Source organism: Protopterus annectens, chromosome 15.part0 (genome assembly GCF_019279795.1).
Source record: "Protopterus annectens isolate FY-2018-M chromosome 15.part0, PAN1.0, whole genome shotgun sequence".
NCBI lineage: Eukaryota > Metazoa > Chordata > Ceratodontiformes > Protopteridae > Protopterus > Protopterus annectens.
The window spans coordinates 8,936,602-8,963,544 of record NC_056749.1 but is presented as its reverse complement, the minus strand read 5'-3'; the positions used below and the strand labels follow the sequence as shown (position 1 = coordinate 8,963,544).

The 26,943-nt window shown below is 44.3% G+C and overlaps 1 protein-coding gene across 1 annotated transcript in view; it reads right to left on the bottom strand.

Moving 5' to 3' along the window:
• Nucleotides 1-26,943, bottom strand: part of BRME1 (break repair meiotic recombinase recruitment factor 1) — a 907,620-nt gene that overhangs the window by 497,389 nt on the left and 383,288 nt on the right. The window contains exon 4 of the mRNA XM_044057727.1: nucleotides 1,189-1,299. Coding sequence (XP_043913662.1) covers nucleotides 1,189-1,299 — 111 coding nt within the window. The remainder of the gene's footprint in view (nucleotides 1-1,188; nucleotides 1,300-26,943) is intronic.

Sequence of the window (26,943 nt, the reverse complement as noted above, 5' to 3'; positions counted from 1 at the left end):
TTCCATCACTGATCAATTACAAACCAGTTTAATTCATAATAAAGATGTGTCCATAAAAGGACTGGCTACTTTATATAACTAGGTAATGAATAATAGAAGAAATTAAAACAACTAATGGCAGAAAACAGTAAAAAACAACCAAACATGGCTAAATGACTAAAAACTAAAACAAATTATAATAATTAAAAAACAGTCCCTCTGCAATTTTAAATAGACTCTCTAAAGAAGGTGATATGTAAGGGACTTCCTAAAGGAGGCCTCAGTACATTTTGCCCCAGTAGATACCTGGCTGTTCCACCTGGCTGGTCATTCTTCAGATAACCAGAATCACAAGAAAAAATCTGACCAGCACATCAAAAGAGTGGCTGCTGCTTTTTTAAGAAACCAGGTAAAATCCACCTGGCAGAACTAATTGTGACCATCAATGGTTATGGACTTCTGGAGTAGATCATTTGACTCACTATACAGTACAGAGACAAAGAACAAAAGCCATGCATGGTGCATGTATCATGCTAACTCCAGCTCTATACTGGAGCACTGTATGTTGAACACCAGTAAGCCATACTGTCAGCAGAGTTAAAAGTTTGGTCCTCTCAGGTGAAAGCAATGTAAGCAACAGAATACCATACTTTAGCTTATGATACTCTTATCCCCACACCTCAAGTACAGGCTACTCTGCTTGTAAGCCAATGCCTTAGAAGGCTTAGTGCTTTCCCTAAGCATGGCATATTCGATTAATTCCCAGTAGCAGACCAATACAAGTTTTTCTACTGCAGATAAACTGGATTATGTTCTGATGGGGTTAGTGCCCTATCCTATTCAGGACCCACAGGGTCTGACCACTTTATTCTGTTCTTGCTAAGTCGTTAAATGTTTTATTGGTAAAACCTGGCTCCCCCATTGTATATTGCTACTCATTCCAGACAGGTGCTCCTGACATATGATTCTTCCAGCTGCCATCTGACGCTCCAACGGTGGTAAATGTATTAGAATACAAGTTTTAGCACATCTATTTCTTTCAAAATGATCTTGTCTCACAATTCTCTGTCCCCAACACTCTCAACACCACAAGCATACAGGAGCACAACATATGCAGTATTCACAAATGGAATACAAAAGCATCTTTAGAAAGTGGCTTGAAATAAACTTAATCCAAGTTTTACTTAACCAGTGCAACTATAACAGTACCTCAGGATCTGTTTTGATAGATGTCATCATCTTGTCCCCTTTGGTTCCCAAAACATTAACGGGACTTTTCTTTGGTTTACAGAATACAGGTACAAACTTTCCTGAAGACACCTAAAATAATTCAAAACAAGGTAAAAAAAAAAAAACAGATATGGACTTATAAGCAACAACTTGCCAGCATTAAAATGAAAAACAAATAAGTTAGCCCCTTTTGCTTGCATAAGTCACAATGTACCCAGATTATAATGTAAATGGTCCTCCTCTGACCGCTGTTCTCTTCTTTTATCAGACATCGCCCTCTGCCTCACAAGGCCATATATTTTCCATGAATGTTTCTTATTAAGAGGCTCACACTGACTTCACTGTGAGGGACATCAGTGCATTCCAATTAACAGTGCTCTCAGAATAAGATGCTTAATATCTCTTTCGATAGTTTTTGACTAAATCCCCTTGAAATATGAACACTATTTATCCTGAAAAGATGAGTACAGTGTTTTATGTCAACAGAAAACTCACTGAGATCTATGTTGTCAACATTCTCTTGTTAAGTTCATTCCCTATTATGCGTGTCAGACATCAGTGGGTACAAACTGTCAGTTGCAGTTTCAAGAAGCAAGTGCAAGCAAGCAAGTTCATGAATTGGGCAACAGTTCTCTGTTTTTTATTTGTCTTTTGCTAACAACAGAAGTGGCATTCCACACAACAGCCCCCATGGCATGGAACACATTACCCAACAAAATGCATAAGGGCAGTAAACTCATACATTTGGCAGACTACTAAAGGTACCAGCTGGCATAATGGTTAAGGTCTTCGCTTCTCATGGACAAAGTGCAAGGTTTGATCTTGACCTCTGGCCAATGCCTGTTTGGAGTTTACATGGTTTCTCTGTGTCTCTGTGGGGATGTTCCCACCTCTGAAAAACATGCTGAGTGTTTCCATCTCAAATGCACCAAAGAACTGGGAACCTCCAGTCGCTGGACCCCACACAGTTCGGCTTTGTCAAGGGCAGATCATGCCTCCTGAACCTGGTGGATTTCTTTGAGACAGTTACTCAGGCTATAGATAAGGGAAAGGAGGTACACACGGCTTACCTTGACCTTGCTAAAGCATGTGACACCATTCCCCATTCAGGTATTATTGATAAGCTCACCAGCCTGGGCATAAACCCTTACGTCACAAGATGGATCGCAAACTGGCTCTCAGACAGTTCCCATAAAGTAAGAGTAGCGGGATCTATGTCCGAATCCAGACCAGTAATGAGTGGTGTGCCTTAGGGCTCTGTCCTGGGGCCCCTCCTGTTTGGCATATACTTCTCAGAAGTACAGGCAAGCACGGAAGGGCTGTGGCTGACTTAAGTTTGCGGACGACTGCAAATTGGGTGCTATAGTAGAGTCTCCGGCCGACATGGAGATCCTCCAGAAGGGCCTAAATGAGACTGATGCATGGTGTCAAAGCCATGGTCTCAAGCTAAATGCAAAAAAATGCGTAGTAATCCCCTTTGGAAAAAAAACAGAGTCCCCGCAAACTACAACATAGGAGGCAATCCCCTGAAATCTGAAGAAGAAATAAGGGCTCTAGGGACCGAAGCAGATAGTCAGCTTTCCTTTGATAACCATGTTGCCAAAGTGGTTAGAAAATCCTTCTATGTGACCCATCTGATCATGAAAGGGTTCGCATCAAGATCTAAGGATGTAATGGTGCCCCTCTACTCTTCCATCATCAGACCCATTATTGAGTACAATGCACCAATTGGAATGTACCTGGCTAGACATCTCCAGCAGCTGGAGAGACCACAGAGGTACCTAACCAAGAGGATTACTGGCCTCAAACAGTTGCCCTATGCAGCACGATTGAAAAAGCTAAGACTGTTCTCTGTTGCATACCGCTTTCTCAGAGGCGATCTCTGTCTGACGTACAGAGCCATGTCCAACCAGAATTGTTGAACATGCTCCATCTTAGCAAAACCAAATCTACGCGAGCTACACGCTCTAGGGATATAAACTTCAACACAACAATGAATAGAACATGCTGGAGGGATAGATTCCCTTCGCAGAGACTTCCCTTACTATGGAACAGGGTCCCGATCTACATAAGACAGAGCCCCTCACTATCACTCTTCAAGAGGAACCTTGATGAGTGGATGGGTAACAAAAAGTTCACACCGGGGATCACACCAACAGCACTACTAGATAGGGGCCAAGGGTCTAGGGAACTACTAAAGGGGCAGTGAATACTGCACAACATGGCTGGGCTAATATATGCCTTTGGGCAGATAGCACTGTACCAACCTATGAACCTAACAGAGCTGCTGGCAGCAGCACAGACATTACATGGCACACTACAGAGGAAAGAATCATATAGACCAACCGCTTTGGGGCATCTAATGTGGTGCACAGTATCCCTAAAATAAGAGAATAAGAATCACAGACTGCATGCTTTGGCAGATCTAGTACCTCAAAGGTGTACAATATGGCTCTAGGTGATTCAGTTGTGTTGACTAATGTTGCCAAAATCTGCATGGGAATTTGCCAGTAATAAATGGGTTGAGGATCTGGCCTACTCCGACCTATGCCAGGGACCCATACTAATGGTGAGAGTGGTGTATGTGCTCCTACTGGCCAGTGTGTGCCTGCCATAAAGGCTAGCAGCCCTGGGACAATAAGCTAATGGCTGTCAGGTGTCCAGTTGCCCATCTTGGATTATTTAGAATACCTCTGTTAAGCGAAAGCTGGACGTAAACCAATCAACATCCCAAACTTGAATTAAGAATTGCTAAACTCAATGTAGTTCAGAGCCTGAAAATAGATGATATGTTAGTAAGGAGTAGGCTGGACATCCTATGCAGCCAGAAGACAAGATGGAAGGGCATTGCAGCAAAGCTAATTGGGAGGGGATCCACAGTCTACTACTCAGCAGGAGAAGAGGCTACAAATGGTGTGTGAACTGTGATGAAGGAGAGGTTTCAGAAAGCAGTGAGGAATGTCATCAGAATTAGTGACAGACTCATGGCAATCAGACTCCAGCCTAATGCTAGGGCAGTGTTCATAATCTCAGCCTATGCCCCACAGCACGTTTGTGACAGAGAGGAAAAAGTGCATTCAGACATAAGTTGCACGACCTGCTAGACACACCAGGGCAACTTAAATTGGTGTTGATAATGGGTGACCTCAATGCACAAATTGGGACAGACAGAGCAGGATATGAGGAATGCCTAGGTCCAAACGGGTGGGGCAACAGGAATAAAGAAGGAGAGCCCATTCTAGACTTCGGTCTGGTAAATGGCTTGATAGTAGGCAACACATGGTTCAGAAAGACAGACAGTCACAAGATCACATACAAGAATGGCCAACATGCAACTCAGGTAGACTTCCTCCAAGTAAGGAAAGAGCACTGGGGTAGAATCAGCAATTGCAAAGTAATTCACAGTGATAAGGTCACCTCACAGCATAAACTACTGGCTGCCACAATCAGCTGCAAGCAGTAGTCAGAGAAGGCTCTATGGTCAACAGAGACCAGGCTGAAGACCTGGAAGTTTACTGGAGAGAAAGTACAACCGTTCAAGTAATTGCTCAATGCTCTAGCACGTCAAAAAGAGAAGAAAATAGGTGGAGTTGAAGAAGAATGGCAGTGCCTCAAAACAGCAAGTGTGAGGACTACAAAACAGATATGTGGCCAAGCCAGGTATGGAAATAAGGTGCATAAGGAAAGCTGGTGGTGGAATGCAGAAGTACAGGAAGTTATCAAACAAAAAAAGGAGTGCAGGAAAAACTGGGAGATAGATAAGACAGACCAGACTAGGAAGGAATACTGGATGGCTAACAAAGAGGGTAAAAGAGGAGTTGCAATAGCAAAGAACAAGGTATCAGAGGCACTCTATCAGCTTCTAGAAAGTGAGTCAGTAGATGGCATAAAGAAACTATATTAGGTTGCAAGGCAAAGAGAGACAGATAAAGAAGATAGTTAGACACCCTTCATAAGGGATGCCTGCAACAACTTGCTCACCAGTCCACTGGACATCAAAGCCAGATGGATGCAGTACTTCCAGCAGCTTCTGAATGAAGAAAACCCACAGACACTGTTTTGCCCCAGAAACAGCCCACAGCCTATGATGAGAAAAGAGGAGGAGCTCACCACAGAAGAGATATAAACAGTATTAAGGAAAATGAAGTCTAAAAAAGCACAGGAACAGCAGGAAAATGAAGTCAGGGGAAAGCAGCAGGTCCAGATAAGGTCACAGCAGATATTATAAATATGCTGGGTGAGATAGGGGAGAAATGGCTCCTGAAGGTACTCACAGTAGTATGAAAGAAAGGTGTAGCACAGATGACAGGACAGTGCCAATGTTCAAGAGTAAACAGGACATTCACAACTGTGGTCAGTACAGAGGTATCAAACTCCTGTTACACTGCATGAAAGGTCTGGAGAGGGTGGGTGATAAACGAATATGCAGAGCAGTAGAAAGTAAGTTGGGAGATGAGCAGTTCAGATTTAGATTAGGATGCAGCACAACTAACCCAATGTTTGCAGTGAGACAGATAGTTAAGAAGAAGCTGGAGATGAATAAAGAGTCCAACTGGGAGGGCATTTTTAGACATGGAAAAAGCATACGACAAGGTCCCAAGAAAGCTGATTTGGGCAGTCCTGTTGTAGTTCAAAGTCCCAGAAACACTGGTATTATTAGTGCAAGCTATGTACAAGGACCCAATGACTCCAGTATAAACAGTGTTCTGTTTCAGAGAGGGGTTCCCAGTTTGAGTGGGTGTGCATCAGGGTTCAGCTCTGAGCCCAGTGCTGTTCATAATGATGATGGACTATATTAGCAAACAGGCCAGAGGGGGACAGATCAACAAAGTTGCCATATGTAGATGATGTGGCATTACAGGTAGGCTCTGAACAAGAACTTCAGCAAAGGATAGGGGAATAGAATGCAAAACTGAAGGCACATGGAATGAAACGGAGTAGAGATAAGACAGTTGTAATGGCAACAAATGGTGGAGTTCAGAAGAAGCTGAGAATTGAGACAAAAGGGAAAATAGTGGAACAGGTTAACAGCTTCAAGTATCTCAGAGGGGTGTGAGGAGAAGGGAAGTCTGAATGAGGAGGTCAAAACTAAACCTAGAGTGGCTGCAGCCATCTGGCACAGTGTCAGGGGTGGTGTATGACAGGAGAATACCAAAGAAGCTGAAAGTAAGCTATACAAAAAAGTGGTGCTACTACTACTACTGTATGGTGCAGAAAACTGGGCAATAAAGGCAGAATAATTGAGGAAGGTAGAGGTGACAGAGATGAAGTGTCTGAGATGGGTGGTAAGATGCACAGTGTGGGACAGACAAAGAAATAAGGACAAAGAGCAGAAGCCAAAGTAGTTCCAATTGTAGAAAAGGTCAAAGAGAACAAATTAAGGTGGTTTAGGCACATGTGCAGAAAAGCAAAAGATAATCTGGTGAAGAAGATTTGGGACAGACAGGAAGATGTCAAGAAGAAACAAGGGCATCCAGTAAATAGAAGGTTGGACTGTGAGAGAAGTCCTGTGACAGTCAGGCATGAGTGTCAAAGAAGGCAGGAGAGTGGCATTGAATAGAAAGACATGGTGATGGTTGACATGACAACCCAGCCCTACACAGAAAGTAAGAAAAAGGGGGTGGATGATGATGACTAATGGAACATCTTACACAAAAATATAAGTGCACCACTTTAGGGACACAGGATCATTCTACACACTGAAAAATATGTTACACACAGTATTCAGCCAATTCTGTCAGCAAGATATAACAAATACTGCATAACAGCATTCATAGAATCCATTTAAACTTATCTAATATTCTTCCTTTTGCTACCACCGGAAACCATTTGTAATTACAATTAAATGCGAGTGTGAGCTAAATGCTGCACCTCTTCTAGGATTCTGTAATATTCGATACTGAATACAGACTAACAATTTGTTACTGTGAATGGATAGCAAATGAATGTTAACGAGATACAAAAGTTATGTACTTACCATAAAGTTAGATCCATGTTTTCTTATTCTGTTTGTCTCAGTGACTGGGTAGCTCAGATCTGATGCCAGCAACTTCACACTTAACACAAGACAACGCTCAGGGCAGGTACAATATGGTAAGTCTGGAGCCAAAGGAGTGACAATTTGATAAGGGGAACAGAGGGAGTGTGGGAAGGTTGAGACAGAAAATATAAGACAACACAGATCTAGAGCTATGGTATGTACACAAATTTTGCACCTGATGTCTTTTCTGTTTGCATGAATGACTGAGACAGAGTCCCCAGCTATTAAAAAAACCTGCAAGGTCTCATGGAAGGATATTCAGGAGAAAAGTGGAGTCAAAGGAAGCCCAGGACCTAGAGTGGAGATATAACCTGTAATGGGAGATGAAGGTATGGACAATAGACCAGGTAGCTGCAGCACAAATGTCATCTAAAGGCACTCTAGCAAAGAAAGCTGCAGAGGCTGCAACTGCTCTAGCAGAATGAGCTAGGGTTATAGGGTAATGACAGTCCCGTGGCTTTGTAAACAAAGAAAATACAATCAGACAGCCACCTGGATAGTGAGACCTTGGGAGCACTGTCTCCAAATTTAGCCTTGGAAAAGGAAAGAAAAGGCTGATCAGTTTTCCTGAAATTCTTGGTCCAATGTAAATAAAACCACAACTGGTAATGAACATCCAACAAATGTAAAAAGAAGTTATATTCTTACCATAATGTTCCATCTGTGTTGTTGAGCTTCATTCATTCATTACAGATGGGTCTCGGTTCTGTCCTTGGAAACGACTTGGCCGATATAACAAGCTCGCCCCAGCCAAAAACTCTCAAGCTATGGTTACCCATAGTGCCCCTCTCCTCATCTCCTCAGATCGTGTTTGCCTGTAAGGAAAAGAAAGCAGAGGCTTTGTCTGAGCAAATGCCCTATCATGTAACCAGGACCAAATCCGAGCCTCCAGGAGTCTTTCAGAGGGGGTAGGAGAGTGAGATGGTATGAATGAATGAAGATTAACAACACAGATGGAACATCACGGTAAGAACATAACTTCTTTATCTGATGTTGTTAATCTTCATTCATTCATGACGGATGGGACAGATTCCCTAGCTACTTTACGTCCTGGGAGGCCCTATGGAAGAATATTCCTGAGCACCATTGAGCCAAAGGATGTTCTCTCCCCCTGGAGACCAAGTCCAATTTGTAATGAGTGATAAAGGTATGAGGGGTAGCCCAAGTAGCTGCTGTGCAAATGGAATCCATAGAAGCTCTGGAATGAAAGGCCACTGAAGTAGCAACTGATCTGGTTGAATGCATCTTCATTTTAGTTATTAAAGGCAATTTGTTCTGTTGATAGACAAAAGAGATGCAGTCTGTCAGCCATTTTGCCAATGTGACTTTGGAAACAGATTTTCCCAACTTGGATCCTGAAAAAGACAGGAATAATTGGCCAGATTTTCGGAAAGATTTAATCCTGTCCAAGTAGAAACGTAATTGTCTACGTACATCTAATAAATTCAAACAATATTCTCCTTTATTAGAAAAATTTGCGCAGAAAACTGGCAGGTCAATGGACTGATTAATATTTAACTGTGAGACAACCATGGGTAGAATGGAAGGGTTAGTCCAGACAGATAATGTCTCTTTGTGGAAAACTATGTAAGGATGTTTTACACGCAAGGCCTGTAATTCTGAAATTCTTCTTGCAGAAGTAATGGCTACCAAGAATAAAGTCTTTCATAGGTTCATAGGTTAGGTTCATAGGTTAGTACTAGGCTATCAGCCCTAGGGCCTATACAAGCCTAGCCATAACAATTCCCTGAATATTTTTTCCCACATTATTTACTTTCCTGGACCCCTGTCTAGCAGGGCGACTGACGTGATCCCTGGGGTGAATTTCCTTTCTCCCATCCAATCGTCAAGGTTCCTCTTGAAGAGGTCCAAAGAGGCACTCTGCTTGACATGTATGGGCAATCTATTCCAGAGTCTGGGGAGTCTCTGGGTCAGGAACCTATCCCTCCAACATGTTTTGTTTATTGTGATGACAAGGTTTAGATCCCTGGAGCGTGTAGCTCTGAGGGATTGGGATTTCTTTAAGTGTAGCATGTCCAACAGCTCTGGGTTTGACATGGCCTTGTATGTTAAGCAGAGATCGCCTCTGAGTAGACGATATGCGACAGAGTATAGCTGGAGTTTTTTAAGGCGGTCAGCATAGGGCATCTGCTTTAGGCCTGTGATTCTTTTAGTGAGGTATTTCTGAGGCCTTTCCAGTTGTTGCAGATGTCTTGAGAGGTACATACCAAATGGGGCATTGTATTCTATAATGGGTCTAATGAGGGATGAGTACAGTGGGACAATGACCTCCTTTTTCTGGATGAAAAGCCCTTCGTGATGAGGTGTGCCACATAGAAGGATTTCCTGACTGTTGTGGCGATGTGGTTATCGAAGGTGAGACCACTGTCCACCTGTGTCCCTAAGTCTCTTATCACACTTTCTGTGTTTAGTGTACTGCCACCTATATGGTAATTCATGGATACATGTTTTTTCCCAAAGGGATAACAATACATTTCTTGGCATTGAGCTTGAGCCCATGGCTCTGGCACCAAGCATCTGTTTCTGTAAGGCCCTTTTGTAGAGTATCCACATCATTTGGGGATTCAATAATGGCTCCCAGTTTGCAGTCATCTGCAAACTTTGTTAGCCAGAGTCCCTTAGTGTTGACCTGTACTTCAGAGAAGTAGATGCCAAACAAGAGCGGCCCCAGGACTGAACCCTGAGGTACTCCACTTGTCACTTGTCTGGAGCTGGATTTGGAGTCGGCTACTTTTACAGTGTGGGTTCTATCAGTAAGCCATTTAGCAACCCATTGGGTGACATAGGGATTAATGCCCAACTTAGTAAGTTTATCTATGATTCCAGAGTGGGGGATGGTGTCAAAGGCCTTGGCAAGGTCTAGATAGGCTGTGTGGACCACCTTGTCCATGGCTCTGGAGACTGATTCAAAGAAGTCAATCAGGTTCAGGAGACAAGATCGGCCCTTCACAAACCCAAACTGGGTGGGGTCCAGTGTTTGAAGGTTGCCAATGTCTTTGTTTATAAGTTCCATGATAATACGCTCCATGGCCTTGCAGATAAGGCTTGTCAGACTGATGGGACGGTAGTTTCCGGGATCCAAGGTGGATCCCCCCTTGTGGATTGGGATAACTATAGCTCTGCGCCACTCAGTGGGCACGAAACCTGAGGTGAGGCTATGATTAAACATGACACTTAGGTGAGGTGCCAGTTCATATTGTAGTTCATGTAGTACACAGCCCGGGATGTCATCTGGTCCCATGGATGCTGTATTCTTGGCTTTAGAGAGTGCGTTTTGTACCTGTGTGGCCGTTGTTACTGGAATTTGACAATCTTCCGGTATTGAGATGGGCCATTTAGGGGGTGAGAGTGGGGTGAAGTTGGCACTGAATCGATCTGCCAGGATATTGGCAATATCCTTCAGATCAGTATATTTAATGCCATTCTGTTTTAGCTCAGAGCAGATCTGAGCATTGCCATTTAGATTCTTGACATAATTATAGAATGCTTTGTGGTTGTCTTTGGAATCTTTGGCAATTTTATTTTCGTAACTAGCTTTGGAGGATTTTATGAGGCATCTCAGTTTCTTACTGAGGCTAGTAAGGGAGTTTTTTGCATCCTGGGATTTTCCTCTTTTCTGCAAAAGTTTCTTCCTTTTGTTGTAAAGTTTGTTTATGGCAGGGGACCACCAGATTGGCTTCCTTTTTTTGGATGAGAGCATTTTGGTTCTATTTGGGATGGCACGATTCATGCATGAGTGGATGTGCTCGTACAGTGCCTTAGTGTAGGATTCAGCAGTTGAACTTTCAGTTCCCGTCTGCATGGGTGTCATGAAGTTTGTCACTTCTGACTTGAGTAGCATGAAGTTGGCTTTGGAGATTTTTTTTGTGGTGGTTTCTTTGGGGGGGGGGGGGGGGGGGATGTGGATGTTAAGGGTGATTAGCTTATGGTCAGACCTGACTAACGAGGGGGTGACCATAGGTATGGAGCATTGATTTCCCATGTTGGTAATGACCAGGTCTAGGATATTGGAGCCCCTGGTGGGACTATGGATTAGTTGATCCAGGGCGTTGGAATTTATGAATTCCAAGAACCGTTGCGCAAAGGTGTTGGGACATGAGTAGTTTTCCCAGTTAATGGCAGGGTAGTTAAAATCACCCAGTATTAGGGTGTTTGGTTCTATCTTAATATTTTCCAGTATGTTTAGAAAGGTGTAGTGAGAATCTTGGGGTATGGTGGGGGATCTGTAACAAGCTACAATTTGGATTGCAGTCTTACCTAGTGTTAGTTAGAATTTTATATTGCAAGTGGCAGCAAGCTCAAAAGGATGACGAGTCTACGTTTGTAGGATAAACATCAAATTCCAAGGTTCTATGGGCTCCTTGAAGGGCAGTTTTATATGTATGACTCCTTTCAAAAAAGTTTTACAGAGATGGTGAGATATTAAAGTGGAATCTTGGAAACCATTATGGAGGTTTGAGATAGCTGCTAAATGGACCCGGATCGTAAAAGCTGATGCTCCTAAATGGAGTAAGGCTGATAAATATTCCTACACCGAATTAATCGAAGATGAAAAGGGGTCCAGTCCTTTTTTTCGAGATCAGAAAACAAATCTGTTCCATTTACTATAATAAGTTTTTCTGGTGGATGGTTTACGGGAAGCCAGAAGTATTTTTTGTACAGGGGAGGATGGGTTATTTTGCCTGACAATTACCGGAAATGGAGGTACCAAGCTGTCAGCTTGAGGCCCAATAAGTTTGGGAGATCAACCCGAGGGTGTGACAGTAATCCTGGAATTAGATCCAGAGTCCATGGTCAGTGAACCAGGTGAGGCCAAAGGAAAGGGAACCAGACCTGTCGGGGCCAATAAGGTGCAATGAGGATTACTTTGCTTCTCAACCGAAGTGCTTTCTTTAGAAATTGTGGAATCAGAGGAAAATGAGGGAAGGCATAAAGCAGTCCCAGGGGCCAATCATGTACTACAGCATCCCTCGAGGACTCCTCCTGAAGTGGGATTAGGGCAAAGTAGCTGCTGCATTTGTGGTTGGTGGGAGATGCAAATAGATCGCAGCAAGGCTGACCCCAGCAATGGAAAATCGCCATCATTACTTCAGGATTGAGGGACCACTCGTGAGGCAGGAGAATGCATCTGCTCAGCTCATCAGCAATCACACTGGAATTCCTGTAAATGTGCATTCCAACCAGAAAGAGGTTGGAGGCTATCGCTCATTGTCAAACTGTCGTGGTTTCCCAACACAACGGGTAGGATCTGGTTCCCCCGTTTGTTGATATACCAGTCGACCAACATGTTGTCTGACTGGATGGCAATTGTCCCCTTGGAATGCTTGCGACGCCAGAAGCACCATCCTCAGTTCTAGTACACTGATATGCAAACTGGCCTCTAAAGGGAACCAAGTGCCTTGGACTATCTTTCTCTGAAAATGCCCCCCCCCCCACTCCCACCCCATCAGGGATGTGTCCGTGGTCACTACAGCCTTGGGCTGTGAGGGTGAGAAGGGAAGACTCCATAATTCCATTTCTGGCTTCATCCACCAATTCAGATCTTGCCTGCAGCTGTTCGTTATGTGGATTGGATAGGACATGAGATGTGTTAATAGGGACCACTGTGATGCTATGAACCACTATAGTACTCTCATATGGAGTCTTGCTAGGGGAACTATAGAAATAATTGCTGCCATTGAACCCAGCAGATGAAGCACTGAATGAGCTAGGACTTTGTCCTGAGAGAGTGTCACTCGGAGTTGAGCTCTTAGTCTCTGAAGCCTGTGAAGAGGAAGAGCGACCAGGCAAGACCTTGTGTCGAATGTTGCTCCTATGAATTCTAGGCTTTGAGTAGGTACTAGTTTTGACTTCTCTTCATTTATTGAGATCCCTAAGAGCCATGCTAGCTGTAGAGTGTAGTGCAAGGCGAGAAGCAGTAGATGCTTGGTGGGGGCGGTAAGGAGCCAATCGTCTAGATATGGAAACACCCGGAATCTTTGCAGTCTCAAGTGAGCTGCTACTACTGTCATACAATTGGTGAACACTCTGGGGGCTGTAGAAAGACCAAAGGGCAGCGCTCAAAATTGGTAGTGATTGGCTCCCAGCCAGAATTGGAGATATCTTCTGCATAATTTGTCCATTTTTATATGGTAATATGCATCCTGAAGATCTATCGTGCACATCCAGTCATCTTTTTCCAGAAACAGGAGGATAGCCTGAACTGTGACCATCTGGGATTTGGTCGGTGTGACGAACTGGTTTAGGATACTCAGGTCCAGAATTGGCCTTTTTAGTGTCTTTTCTGGCACTAAAAAGAACCTTGAGTAAAATCCGGATTCTATCTGGTCTGGTGGGACTGTCTAGATAACTATTTTTTGAAGCAGCTTTCGAATTTCTTGTGCTGCTGCATCTCTCTTAAAGGGTGGAACATCAGGGATTCACTTTTTCAGTCTCGGGTAAAGATTGAAGGGGATGTGATAACCTCTGGTAATTATCGTCCACACCTAAGAATGTGTTGTTATGGAAAGCTACGCTAAGTGGTGCAGACAGAATCGTCCCCCAACTGCTTCCAGAGGCAAGCAATCGGGCCACTCTTCAGGAGTGCTGGCAGGGCTGCCCAGAAAAGGTGTCTCTAGACCCCAGGTTATGTGGACCCCCTCTGCCTCGGGGGGGGGGGGGTGTGTTTTCCTGATGAGTTCTCCCCTCTGCCCCGGGGAGAAAACTCGCCACATGTGTCACAGAAAGGCCCTTAGTTTTCCTAAACCACATCTTTCCACTCCTCTGATTCCTAGAGTAGGATCATTGGGGAGTGGAAAAACGTACTCCCACAGCAGATAGGCTGTTGCTGTCCTTCTCACACCTGGCTAGCATGTCTTTAACTTCTGAACCAAAGAGACAGGAAGCATCAATGGAAGCATTGATGAAGGAAGACTTGAAAGGGTCTGCAAAGTTGCACAAGTGCATCCAGGTGTGATGTCTCAAGACAATGCTTGCACCCGCTGCTCTGGTCGCCCCTTTGGTTGTATGTGCAATCAATCACATGGACGAGTTAGATATGGATTCCAGGATGGCAAGCTGTGAAGCAACTTTGTCGCGTACCTCATCAGACACTGCTCCGGCTAAGGTTCCTGACAGTAGCATGATCAGGTCTCTCTAGAGGTAGATAAAATGTGCCATACAGTTCAACGACCATATGGCAAAGGTCGTTGAAGCGTAAACCCGCTTCCCTAGTCTGACCATTGTCCGAGACTCCCTGTTTGGAGGATGGACAGCAGGACTCTCCTCTGCAAGTTCTTTCCTTCTGGCCACCACCACCACCATAGCATCTACTGCCAAGCCTTTGAGCCAATGGGGCTGATCCTCTGGAGAGGACAGTATTTTGTCCGGTCATCAGGGGATTGGCTCAATGGTGTCAGGGGCCTTCCAGGTGCACTGCACGATGAGCTTAACAAACTCATCCGCAGGCGAGGTCACCTAGGAAGTAGAGGGTCGAGCACGTAAAACCTGCAAGAATACAGATTCCTCAGAGAAAGGGTTGGTAGGCTTCTAGTCACCCCTCTGTTTCAGGATCTCCAGTATGTCTCCAAAGGAGACATCCTCAGGGGGCGACCGCTCATCATAATCTGCATCTTCGGTAAGAGATTCCTCAGGGGACTCAATGTGCTTTCTCTTGCAGAATCTCTTACGGGGTGGCTCTTCAGGGGGAACATCTGAAGAAGACTCCAAAGAGAGGGTGCCCTGTGGTAGGGTATCTTGCTGCTCCCATGCTCGACATCCCAGTGTAGTGGACTGTGCCAGCTGCGAACCAGAGGATATGTATATGTGACATTCCGGCACCAAAGGGGCCAACTGCAAGCTTGCCAAGGTGAGTGCCCTCTCCATAACCTGGAAGGCAGGCCCTCCCAAAGAGGGATGGGAGCCCAGAACTGAAAAAGACAACCAGGGAACTGGGGTCACATCCCATTCTAATGAGCCTACCTCCAGGAAAGGAGCCATGAAAGGACTCGGAGCTGTCAAAACAACTGGAACCATAGACAGCACCGTACAAAAATTGGTGCAATACTAGGGGTTGCGGTGCCGAAAGACTAGTCACGGTCTTGAAGGCGGATCAGATTCAATTGAGTCATGGTCCACACGGTAGGTTCTGGAACCATGTTAAGATCTATCAGTGGAACTGAAGAAGCTGGTACTGGGATAGGTGTCTGCATCGAGGGCTCCAATACCTGCGGGGAGGTTGAAGGAGGAATGTATGCTGGAGTCCGTGAAGAAAAATCCTCAGCTCTGGATGGGAGGGAGGTTCTAGATGGAGTTGGGATGCCTCTGGTCGCTAGGAGCTGATCCACAAATCTCACTACATTGAGCTCAGAAAGGCTCCTGGTGGAATGGGATGACATCCTTGATGGAGATTTACGCCGATCAAGGAATGGACTTAGCTGCTGTTCAACAAAGGGGTCCATTGACAGAGAATATCAGGTTCTGGCTAATGTCTCCACCTTCAGCACCATGGTCAGAAGACCAGAAGGTTGTGATGATGGGAGGAGTGACTGGTTTTAATGGAGAAACTATTACTGGTGCTGAGACGGTCTGTGGTACCGTGGAAGGGGTCGGTACCGTGGGAGTAGTAGTCATTGTCGGTTCTGTGGTCAAGGACAGCACCGTGGACGGAGTTTTAGACTTCAGTGCTGAGATAGGTGTTGCAGCCATTTTTTCATGTTTTGGTTTCAGTTCTGTATGAACCTGGACCTTAGTGGTTTTTGATTCCTGAGAATGAGGAGAAGATGGTACTGACTGGCTCCTCTGCCTCAGATAAAGCCTCAGAGAAAGGGATTTTTTAAAAGACTCTTTAAGATTAATTTGTTCTTGCACTCAGCTAAGGTGCAGGCACTGCTTGCAAGGAAATTGACCCTTTAAATGTAGGCAATAGACATGGGAGAGATGCCCATCAGAGTTTGGCATCTTCCTGCCACATTTATCACATTGTTTGAAACCTGTAGTGCCCTTTTAGTCTGTCATTATAAAAAAATCCAGTCAACAGTAGACAAAGAAAAGGAAAGGATTTTTTTTTTTAATATATTACCAACAATGGTAAGTAAAAAGAATACCCAAAAGGGTAAGGGAAAGGGAGGGGCCTGTACCAACGATGGTACTAAGAAATACCAGTAAGGTAAAAGGGAAAGAAAATTTCACACACAGAGGAAGGAAAGTATCACTAAGTATGGACGACTAAGAAATAAAAGGGTTATAGGCGATTATAAAGGCAAACTAAATATTTAGAGAAAAAAGAAACACTTAGCTTGACAGCTGGCCTGACGTGTCTTGAAACTCTATGCGGCAAACAAGATCAGAGGAGATGAAGAGAGGGGCACTATGGGTAACCTTAGCTCAAGAGTTTTTGGCTGGCGCAAGCTTGTTATATCAGCCGAGTTGGTTCCGAGGTGGGAACCGAGACTCATCAGTCATGAATTAATGAAGATTAACAACATCAGATGGTATATCCTCCTTTGTTCAAAAAATTAAGGAACAAAATTAATGGTGTGATTGAGGGCAGATTCCAAGTCTATCTTAGGAAGAAAAGTAGGATTATTCTAAAGTGAAACTCTATCCTTGTGAAAAAAACAAATATGTAGGTTTACATGACACAGCCTGCAGTTCTGAAATTCTTAGCTGTACAAGAAAAAGTGTTTTCAGGAAAGAAAAACATTTGAGTTCAGCTGATGCAGCAAGCTCAAAAGGGAACATGGTTAAGGACCTCAAGTAAAATGGTAATATCCTAAGCTGGAACATGATTTCTCAAAGATGGGCGAAGAAGAAAAGTCCCTCATAAAAAAAGTTTTGGATAACTTCAAAGAACCAACAGCAGAACGGTTCTCTCCCAAATTAAAAATGGGAATAGGTACTAGCTGAACCTTGATGTTAGAAAAGCTAGCCCCTTCTTGAAGCAAACTTGCCAAAAAATCCAAAACAGAAGGTAGAGCTGAAAAAGGATCTAGATCCTTGTAAGAAGCCTAAATGGAAAACCTTTTCCGTGTGCTTTCACAGACTTTTCCTGGTAGCTGTTTGTTGGGAGGAAGATAAGATGTGCAGCAGAGAGTAGGAAAGCCTGGAATTTCTGGCCATTACTGGAAGTGGAGAAACCAAGTGGTCAGTTTTATGACTTTAATATCAAGGTGGGACTAGACAGGTGAGAAACCAAATCTAGAAGGGGTTCCAGCACCCAAGGTGGGTGCATCAGATGAGGCCAAAGTAAAGGGAACCAAAACCATTGAGTCCAGACGTGTTAAATAATAATCACATTTGCCTTACCCTACATCGTTTTCTGAAGGAGCTTTGATATTTAGAGGAAAATGAGGGAAAGCATATGCATTTCTGTGTGACTTCCTTCTGGTGGATCACTGCAAAACAGCTGCGGCACTTGGTGCTGAGAAGAGTAGCAAACAAACTGCAGCAAGGCTGGCCCCAGAGACTGAAGATCTCAGTAGTGATTGACTGACTGAGAGACCAACTGTGAGGCAGAAGAATGGACCTGCTCAGTTTGTCCACTAACACACTGGACTTCCCCAGGATATGTTTTTCCACAAGACAATGTTGGGAAGACATTGCCCACTGCCACACCCTCATAGCTTCCTGACACACTGGATATGATCGGGTTCCTTCTTGTTGGTTGATGTACCAGACTACTGATATATTGTCCACCTGAATAGCAATCACATTCCTAAGGAGGAAGTCCTGAAAGGCCGGCAATACTAGCAGGACTGCCCTCATCTCCAGCATATTGATGTAAAGCTTGTTCTCTGATGATGTCTACGTACATAGGACAGTTTTGCCTTCAAAATGCCACTCTCGCCCCAGGAGAGAAGTGTCCATAGTATCATGGCCACTGAGGATTAGAGAATGAAAGGACAACAAAGAGGAACTAATGGGGAGGTTACCACCAGAGAATATTCTTGTTAGACTGACTGGAGAATGCATGGGCTGATACAGACGGGGACCACTGGACTGAGTGGGTTAACTGAAGCATGTGAGACCAGACTTATGGAAGCTGCCACAAAGCCCAGTAGATGAAGAAGGGACTTTGCAGGGGGTTTTGGATGGGACAGAACTTCAAAAGCATGTAGATGCAGGGCGAAGACCCAGGAGTCCGGAGGTTTGGCAATTTGAGAGGTGGTACCTAGGCGGCATCTTTTAAACTCTATCACCTCTATCAGAGTTAGGTTAGATTTCTCCATGTTGACTGTAATTCCTAGGCAGGGGCATAAATGGAACAAGGAGTTCCTTACTTGAACAAGAAGATTCCTTGTAAATGCAGTTATGAACCAATCATCTACATATGGGAACACTCGGAACCCCAGCAGCCTGAGATGTGCTGCAACCACTGCCTTGCACTTGGTAAATACTGGCAGGGCTGTGTTGAGACTGAAAGGCGGTGCCCTGAACTAAAAATGACTGGTTAATTGCCAAAAGTGGAGGAACCACAGGACTGGCTCTCTATTTTGTTGTGGTAGTAGGCATCCTGTATGTCCGAGTGGGTCTAGCTGTCCTTTCTCAGGAAAGCCCAAAGGGACTGAAACTTGACCATCCAGAATTTTGTCCGTCTTATGAAGTGGCTTAAATGACTGAGGTCCAAATGGGCCTGAGATCCCCATTTTTCTCAGAAACCAAAAAATAATCTCAACTAGACTCTGCATCCTTGCTAATCTGATGGTGCCACCTAGATGACTCATTTTTTTCAGCAGGTTTATGCCTTTCTAGGCTACTGACTTCCTCTGACTGGGTGGAATATCAGGAAGTTTTCTTTGTTTCTTTTGAGGTTGGAAAAAGTACAGTTTTGTACCTACCATAAATGTAGATGTTCGAGGATTCCATTGCTGCAGTCCTGACTATTGGTATAGTCCGCGTCCAGTCGGCCCGAATACCAGAGTATAAGGCTGACGTCGGTCAGGGCGCATTAGACTGACGTCAGTACGTCAGGGTACTAATGCGCATGACCGACGTCATATCCTCAGTCTTTTCTTGCCCCAGATGTCAGAAGACCCTAAAAAGACAAGTCCCAAAATACCTGCACCAAAAACATGTACAATATATACAACAATATATACAAAAATATATGCATGTAAACTCACCTACACAACCACCCCTAAACACAGAGGGGAAGGAGGGAGGTAAATTGGACTGCAGCAATGGAATCCTCGAACATCTACATTTATGGTAGGTACAAAACTGTACTATGTTCTTCGTTTTCCATTGCTGCAGTCCTGACTATTGGGTAGAATCCCAAAGCAGAGGTAAGGGAGGCTGGCAAATCATAAAGAAGTAGGAGCTGACAACATGCCTTGTAAAACAGCTGTGGCAAAACCAGCCCTAGACTTAGAGTAGATAGGAAGGTGATAATGCTTAGAGAAAGTATGCACTGAACTCCAAGTAGCTGCTTCCAAAATATCCTTAGTTGCCACCCCCCTTAGAAATGCTGTTGAAGTGGCAGTAGCCCTAGTGGAATGAGGCCTAATCCCAGCTGGAATCTCCTTGCCATGATGGGAATAACAAAATGCAATGCAAAAGCCAATCCACCTAGAAATAGTTTGTTTTGACACAGGCTTGCCCTGTGAACTCAAAGCAAAAGAAACAAACAACTGCTGAGACTGCCTAAAATCCTTAGTCCTGCATAAATAATAACGCAATTGCCTGTGTACATCTAAAGTGTGCAAAATCTTTTCCCCTTTATTTTGAGGGTCTGCATAAAACGTAGGCAAATGAATAGTTTGGTTTAAAGCCACACTAGAAACCACCTTAGGCATAAAGGAAGGATTAGTACGTAATGATACCCTATCCTTATGGAAAATCAAAAAGGGCTCTACTGCCATAAGGGCCTGCAACTCAGACACCCTTCTTGCAGAAGTAATAGCCAACAGAAAAGCAGTCTTCCATGACAAGTATTTCAATTCAGCAGTAGCTGCAGGCTCAAAAGGTTGTAGAGTAAGTTTTTCCAACACAAAATTGAGATCCCAAGCAGGAGTAGGAGCTCTACGTGGGGTCTTATATTCTTTGCCCCTCTAAGAAACTGCTTGAACAAAGGATGCGAAAACAAAGGTGGGTCACAATCATAGTGAGCTGAAATTGCTGCAGCATGAATCTTAATGGAAGAGAAGGACAAACCTTTGTCCAATAACTCAGTAAGATATTGAAGAGCCACACTCAAATTAGGCTCAGAAATCTCCAAATTCTTTGCTGTACTCCAAAATAAAAATCTCTTCCATTTTTCTGCGTACACTCTCCTTGTACTAGGTCTTCTAGCTTCCATAATCACATTTAAAACTTGTTGAGGAAGTTGAGACCTGCTGTGTTTCAACACAGAATATGCCAGGCTGTTAGATGAAGAGAATGAAGCTTGACATTGAGCAGATGACCGTCCTTCTGAGATAACAGATGAGGAATCAGAGGTAAAGGCCATGGAGGCTTCTTTACCAGACTCCGTAGTAGTGGGTACCAGTGTTGCCGAGGCCAATCTGGAGCTATCAAAATCATCCTTGGCCTGTCTTGTCTGACCTTTAATAGTACCTTTGGAAGAAGAGGCAGAGGTGGAAAGGCATACACATGAAGGTTTTTCCAACTGAAAGACAGAGCATCCACTTTCCAAGCTGTGTGATGAAACCCCTTTGTGCAATACTTTGGCAGCTGGTGGTTTAGTGGAGAAGCGAACAGATCTATGTCTGGAGTTCCCCATGACACTGTCAGTTTCTGAAATACATGAAGATCCAGTTTCCACTCGTGGGGATCCATGATTTGTCTGCTTAACACATCTGCTAAGGAGTTCTGTGCTCCTGGCAGAAACCTTGCCTGAAGAGTTAGTTGCAAGCTTAGCGCAGTCTCCCATAAAATCATTGCTTGCCTGCATAGAGGATAAGAATGTGTTCCCCCTTGCTTGTTGATGTACCACATGACAGTTGTGTTGTCTGTTAGAATCAACACCTGCCCTGGAAGAAGTAACTCCTTGAAAGCCATTAATGCAAACTGGACTGCTAACATCTCCTTCATGTTGATATGTAGATGCTGTAGTCTGGCAGGCCACTTGTCTTGTATCCACTTTCCATTTAGATGAGCTCCCCAAGCAATGTCCGAGGCATCTGTCGTTAAGATCTGACTTGCCTCTGGCCGGGTCACAGAGAGTCCCTTGTTTAGGTGACATTCCTGAGCCCACCACAAGAATTCTTTTCAAGGCAAGGTATTATTTGAATGACAGTGTCCAAATCCTGGCAGTGCTGTGTCCATACATTTTGAGATACCATTGCAGCTTCCTCATATGCAGTTTGGCATTGGGAAGCACCAGAATACAAGATGCCATGAACCCTAATGCTTGAAGGACTGTCCTTGCAGTCAGCACGGACTGATGAGATAGTTGATGGAAGTAAAGTGACAGACTCTTTTGTTTGTCCGGGGTTAAAAGGCCATCTGGGCTGCTGTATTCAGTCTCACACCCAGAAAGCACATGTCTTGAGAGGGTACTAGACTGGACTTTATTTCGCTCACAGAATACCCTAGGCATCTTAGCACTGCTATAACATATTCCAGATGCTGTAGAAGGTCTTCCTTTTCTTGAGCCAGAATCAGGCAGTCGTCCAAGTAAGGATAGATTTGAATTCCTTGAAGCCTGAAGTAAGCTATCACTGGAGCCAGAACCTTTGTGAATACTCTGGGCAGTAGATAAGCCAAAGGGCAATGCAGAGAACTGATAATGAGAATTTCCAGCTCGAAACCGCAGATACTTCCTGCAACTTAGCCTTATAGGCACATGAAGGTAAGCTTCCTTGAGATCTAAAGTTACCATCCAGTGATCTTTGCCCAGCAGAGGTAAAAGCTGTTGTAACGTCAACATCTTGAACTTGGGAATGTCCAAAAACGTGTTGAGGAGAGATAAATCCAAAATTGGTCTCCACGTGTTCCCCTTCTTTGGTACAAGGAACAGGCGAGAATAAAATCCTAGGCCCCTTTCTGATACAGGGACTGGCTGAATGGCCCCTATCTGAAGTAACAGAGAAACTTGCCTGTGAGCCTCTTTTCTTTGTGGAGGAGGAACGTCTGGCATGCCTTTGAAAGGGGGCATTGTATGGAAATAAAATCTGTAACCGTGGTGAATGATATCCAACACCCATTTGTCTTGAGTAATTAAATCCCAATTTTCTTTGAAAAGAGACAGTCTTCCTCCCAAAGGAGCTGCCAGACGGGAATCTGCTGGCAGCTGAAAAGACAGGTCATTGGGTTTGTTTACGAAAGGACTGACCCCTGCCCTCACCAGAAGTCTGAGCAGGTGAACTCCCTGTTCTAGGCCTAAAAGAACCTTGAGCCCTGCCCCTACCACGTCTAGACCTACCCCTAGACTGGGAATCATAAGCAGGATATGTCCACCCCTTAGCAGGCCAATTTCTACTAAACTTTGGTGGCTGCACCTGCAAAAAATCTTTAACAGTTTGCATAGACTTAGCTTTGTCTTCCATTTTCTTTAAAAATGCTTCCACAGGCGATCCAAACAACACATCAGACTGTAAAGGAGCATCCAAAATCCTTGTCTTAACATGCTCAGCTAAATTCTGATCCTTCAACCAGGCATGCCTGCGAAGAACAGAACTGGTAGCAGCCACCCTCGAGGAGGCCTGTACAGCATCAAAACCACATTGCAAAGAATGCTTACCCACTTGTTCAGACACATGAACCAAATCCAGCAACTCTTTACACTCAATACCTTCCGCCAAAGCATCCACCTTAGATTTCAATTGTGAAAGGAGATAATTCTGATATTTTAGCATGTGAAACTGACAATTCAATGCTCTCATGGCTAGAGTGGAAGAAGTATACACTTTCTTTCCCCACCTATCCAAAGCCCTTGCCTCTTTATCAGTGGGAACAGGATTTTTAACCACAGAAGCCTTAACACCTTTAGGCCCTTGAGAAATAGTTTCTGGGTCCGCCCTAGGACTCTTAAACAAATATTTATGAGCTTCGGGCACCCTATAATACCTATCAGGCTTAACAGGAGCAGGAGGCAAAGAGTCAGGGTTCAGGGAAGCCTCTGCAAAACATCTTCCACCACATTCAACACAGGAGGAATAGCTAAAGGCCTATGCTGGGGTAAAACAAGAATTCCCTAAGCCTTTTCCTGGAATCAGAGTAATCCTGGCCTTCCCATTTAAAGTGCTCCCTCATGGAATGCAGAGTCTCTGAAAATGAGAAATCCTCAGGCGGAGAAGCTGTAGGAGTGGAATCATCCACATCCGAATCAGAATAAGTAGGATACTCCTGCATATCTTCCACAGAAGATTCTGAAGCCTCTGAACACTGTTCAAAACTATCAAACTCCGGTTCCACCCTAGGCCTCTTATCAGGCGGGGCATAGAACCTCTAATCATAGTAATCAAATCTTCTGCCATTTTAAGCATATGTTTCTTAGGTACAGAACCGAAATGCTAGGAGAAGCCCCACTGAAGCTGAACTAGGCCTACCTCTCAAAGAAGTTTTGGCAACAGAAGGAGAGGCTCTAACAACCTTGGGAAGAGAGGGAAGAACAGTCACCTGAGAAGCCCCTCAGCCTGGCCTACCACCTGAGAAGGCACATCCTGTAATAGTAAAGTTTCTGCCTGGGACTCCATGGAAACTCCTGGCAAAACCTCTGGCTCCACTGAGCCTTCTAAAGAACCGACGTCCGGGACTGCCGGTTCATCAACCCTAGGCTTCGCTGTTTTGTCCTTGCGCTTCTTGAGGAAGCGGGCCGGAGCATCCGGCGGCATTTTATAATTGCAACGCTTCCCAAACACTAACCTGGCACAGTCTAACCTCCTCTTAATAGTGCGTTTGTTAAACCTAGCACAAGAGCGCAACCAACAACGCCGTGCTCAGGCCCTAAACAAGGTATACACAAGGTATGGTAATCCCTATGAGGTATCTGTTTCCCACAAGAAATACAGTTATTCACTTTTGACATCCGGTAAAATACTGAGGCAAGAAAAAACCAAAATGTTCCCCAACGGGGTACTTAGCCAACTCTGTTTCGGTCTGAAACTCCGGTTTCGGAAATATTTCAGAACGCCAACCTGCACTCGCAAAACTGCTTCTGCATCGGACCATGCGGCAAAAAAGACTGAGGATATGACGTCGGTCATGCGCATTAGTACCCTGACGTACTGACGTCAGTCTAATGCGCCCTGACCGACGTCAGCCTTATACTCTGGTATTCTGGCCGACTGGACGCGGACTATACCAATAGTCAGGACTGCAGCAATGGAAAACGAAGAACATCAAGGGGAATAACATAGCCTCTGGTTATTATTCCTGCACCCAAGAATCTTGTGCGATGACTACCCAAGCTTGGTGACACAGAGACAAGCACCCCAGACTGCCTCCACAGTGCACAGTCAGGCAGCTTTTTATGAGAACTGAAAGGGTTTGTCACCAAAAGGGTCTCAAAAACCTTAATTCAGTGGACCACCTCTTCTGGGGGGGGGGGGGGGGGCTACTTCCTAAAGTGTCATGAGAAAAGTCCTGGGACTTGTGAAACCACAGTCTCTTACTCTTACCACTCTTTTGGTTATGGAAGAATGTCCTTTGTGGTGTAAAAATGGATACCCATTGCAGACAGGGGTCTGCCCTCTTGTTCACTTCCACTGAGCATTTCTTTAACTATGACCCCAAAAAGACTGGACTCATCATAAGTGGCATTCAAAAGGGACATCTTGAAGTTTTCCACAAAATCACAGATATGCATCCAGGTGTGTCAACACAGAGCGATGCCAGTGTCTGCTGCTCTGGAAGTGACATCAGCTGCATTCAATAGATGGTGTATGGACATGTTAGATATGGACTAAAGCGTAGCCAGCTGTAAGTCCATGGTCTTGTGGGACTCTGCAGACAAGGCACCCAACACAGACTTGGATAATTCTTTAGTTAAGTCTCTCTGAAATCTGGTCAAGTCAGTCAAATGCTGCAGTGTACATAAAACAAATATCGTTGAAGGGTAAGATTGTTTACCAATCCTCTCCAAAGCCTTACACTTAGTGGAACATCTCCCTCATTATCTCAATAATTCCAAAATCTCTCCAAAGGAGATGTCTTCCAGGGGGGATTGTGGGGAGCCCTCCCTTTCCTTAAAACCAGCATCTAGTGTGAGGGGCTCCTGTGAGTAGTCCAAATGTCTCATTTTGCAAGAATGCTTCCTGTAACCCTCCACGGTGGGAAGCTCCAGGGAGGACTTGGAAGATAAAGGGAAACTAATCTCAAAAAAGTTTTCTCAAAACCTAAAGGAGCTGACTGTTCCTGTTGAACAGAATGAAGAGGTGACCATTAAAGTCAGTGGTGACTGGGATGTAGCCAAGTATGAGTGGAAGATGTCTTCTCTGGACCTAGAGAGAACCCTCTCATACACCTCGAAATCCAAAGTTGAAATAGAACCTGAAGAGGGACCCATGGGATGCAAGGAACCTGAAAGAGGTACTCTCAGGAGCCAATCCGACTTGACTCTGAGGCTGACACCACAGCCGATGCACCTACAGGTAGGGATGAATCCAACAACCTCAGAGTTGACCAAGACCCCTGTGTACTTAAACCAGCCCCTCTCCTTCAAGATTTCTCAAGATCTGACAATGACATTGTCAAGCTATCAGCTCCAACAGAGGAATCCCATGGGGTATACTTGGCTACAGAATCACCAGATCTGAAGGTCGAACTGATGAAGGAGACACTAGAAATGGGGTAGTTGGAGCTGGCCAGGAACTCTTGCAGTGGAAGGTGTAGAGAGGACTTCCAGCTGGATATGGGTTCTTAGAAACTTCCTCATCATCCTGTTGATGTCTGAAGTTGCTGGCATTGGATTGGGTCAGATCCAGCATTCCTACTTATTGAGGCAGACAGAAAAGGCAACAATTTGAATTGATTTGAAGTTTGAACATGTTCTATTATCTGAATTTAATAGTTGTCTCTGCCACATGGTTAAAAATGGTCTCCTGGCCAATTTGCTTTCATGTTTAGAATGAATACACACACACACACACACACACATATATATATATATATATATATATATATATATATATATATATAAATAAACAAACAAATAAATATAGAAATTACAAAGTTCCCCTTTCTCTGTGATAAAAGTGATCTCTCATTATATGCAAATTAACACAGAGTGTTAGGGACAATGGCACAGAGAGGTTTGCCTCCTTCAAAAGTGCTTATTTTTAAAAATTTCCATCCTGTGATAACTTAACTTTAGCTTTTAAGCTGAAATGTGGTATTGTGACGTGTACATTTGCCAGTAGGTACAACCTGTTGATAGGTTAAACTCCATAAGATTACGGATGAGGAATTGTTTTTCAACAAAACGGGCTCACACTTGAAAAAATACTAATTTTCCACTCTCAATTAACTCTTTTTTTTCTCCATGGTGTAGGTGCACATGTATGCTCTCTCTCCAAATGTCTTATTTTATTTTTTTTATTTATGCAGCATTTGTTTACCGGGAAGTCTGACTTGGAACAAAGCCAATTTCCAGCGGAGACCCGGGGAGAAACAGTCCAGATGCATGTTTTTATAATGTGGAAGTAAACCGGAGCACCCAGAGGAAACCCACACGAATGCAGGGAGGACATGTAGACTCCGCACATAAGGCACCCCGGCCAAGGATCAAACCGGAGAACCTCTTGCTGTGAGGC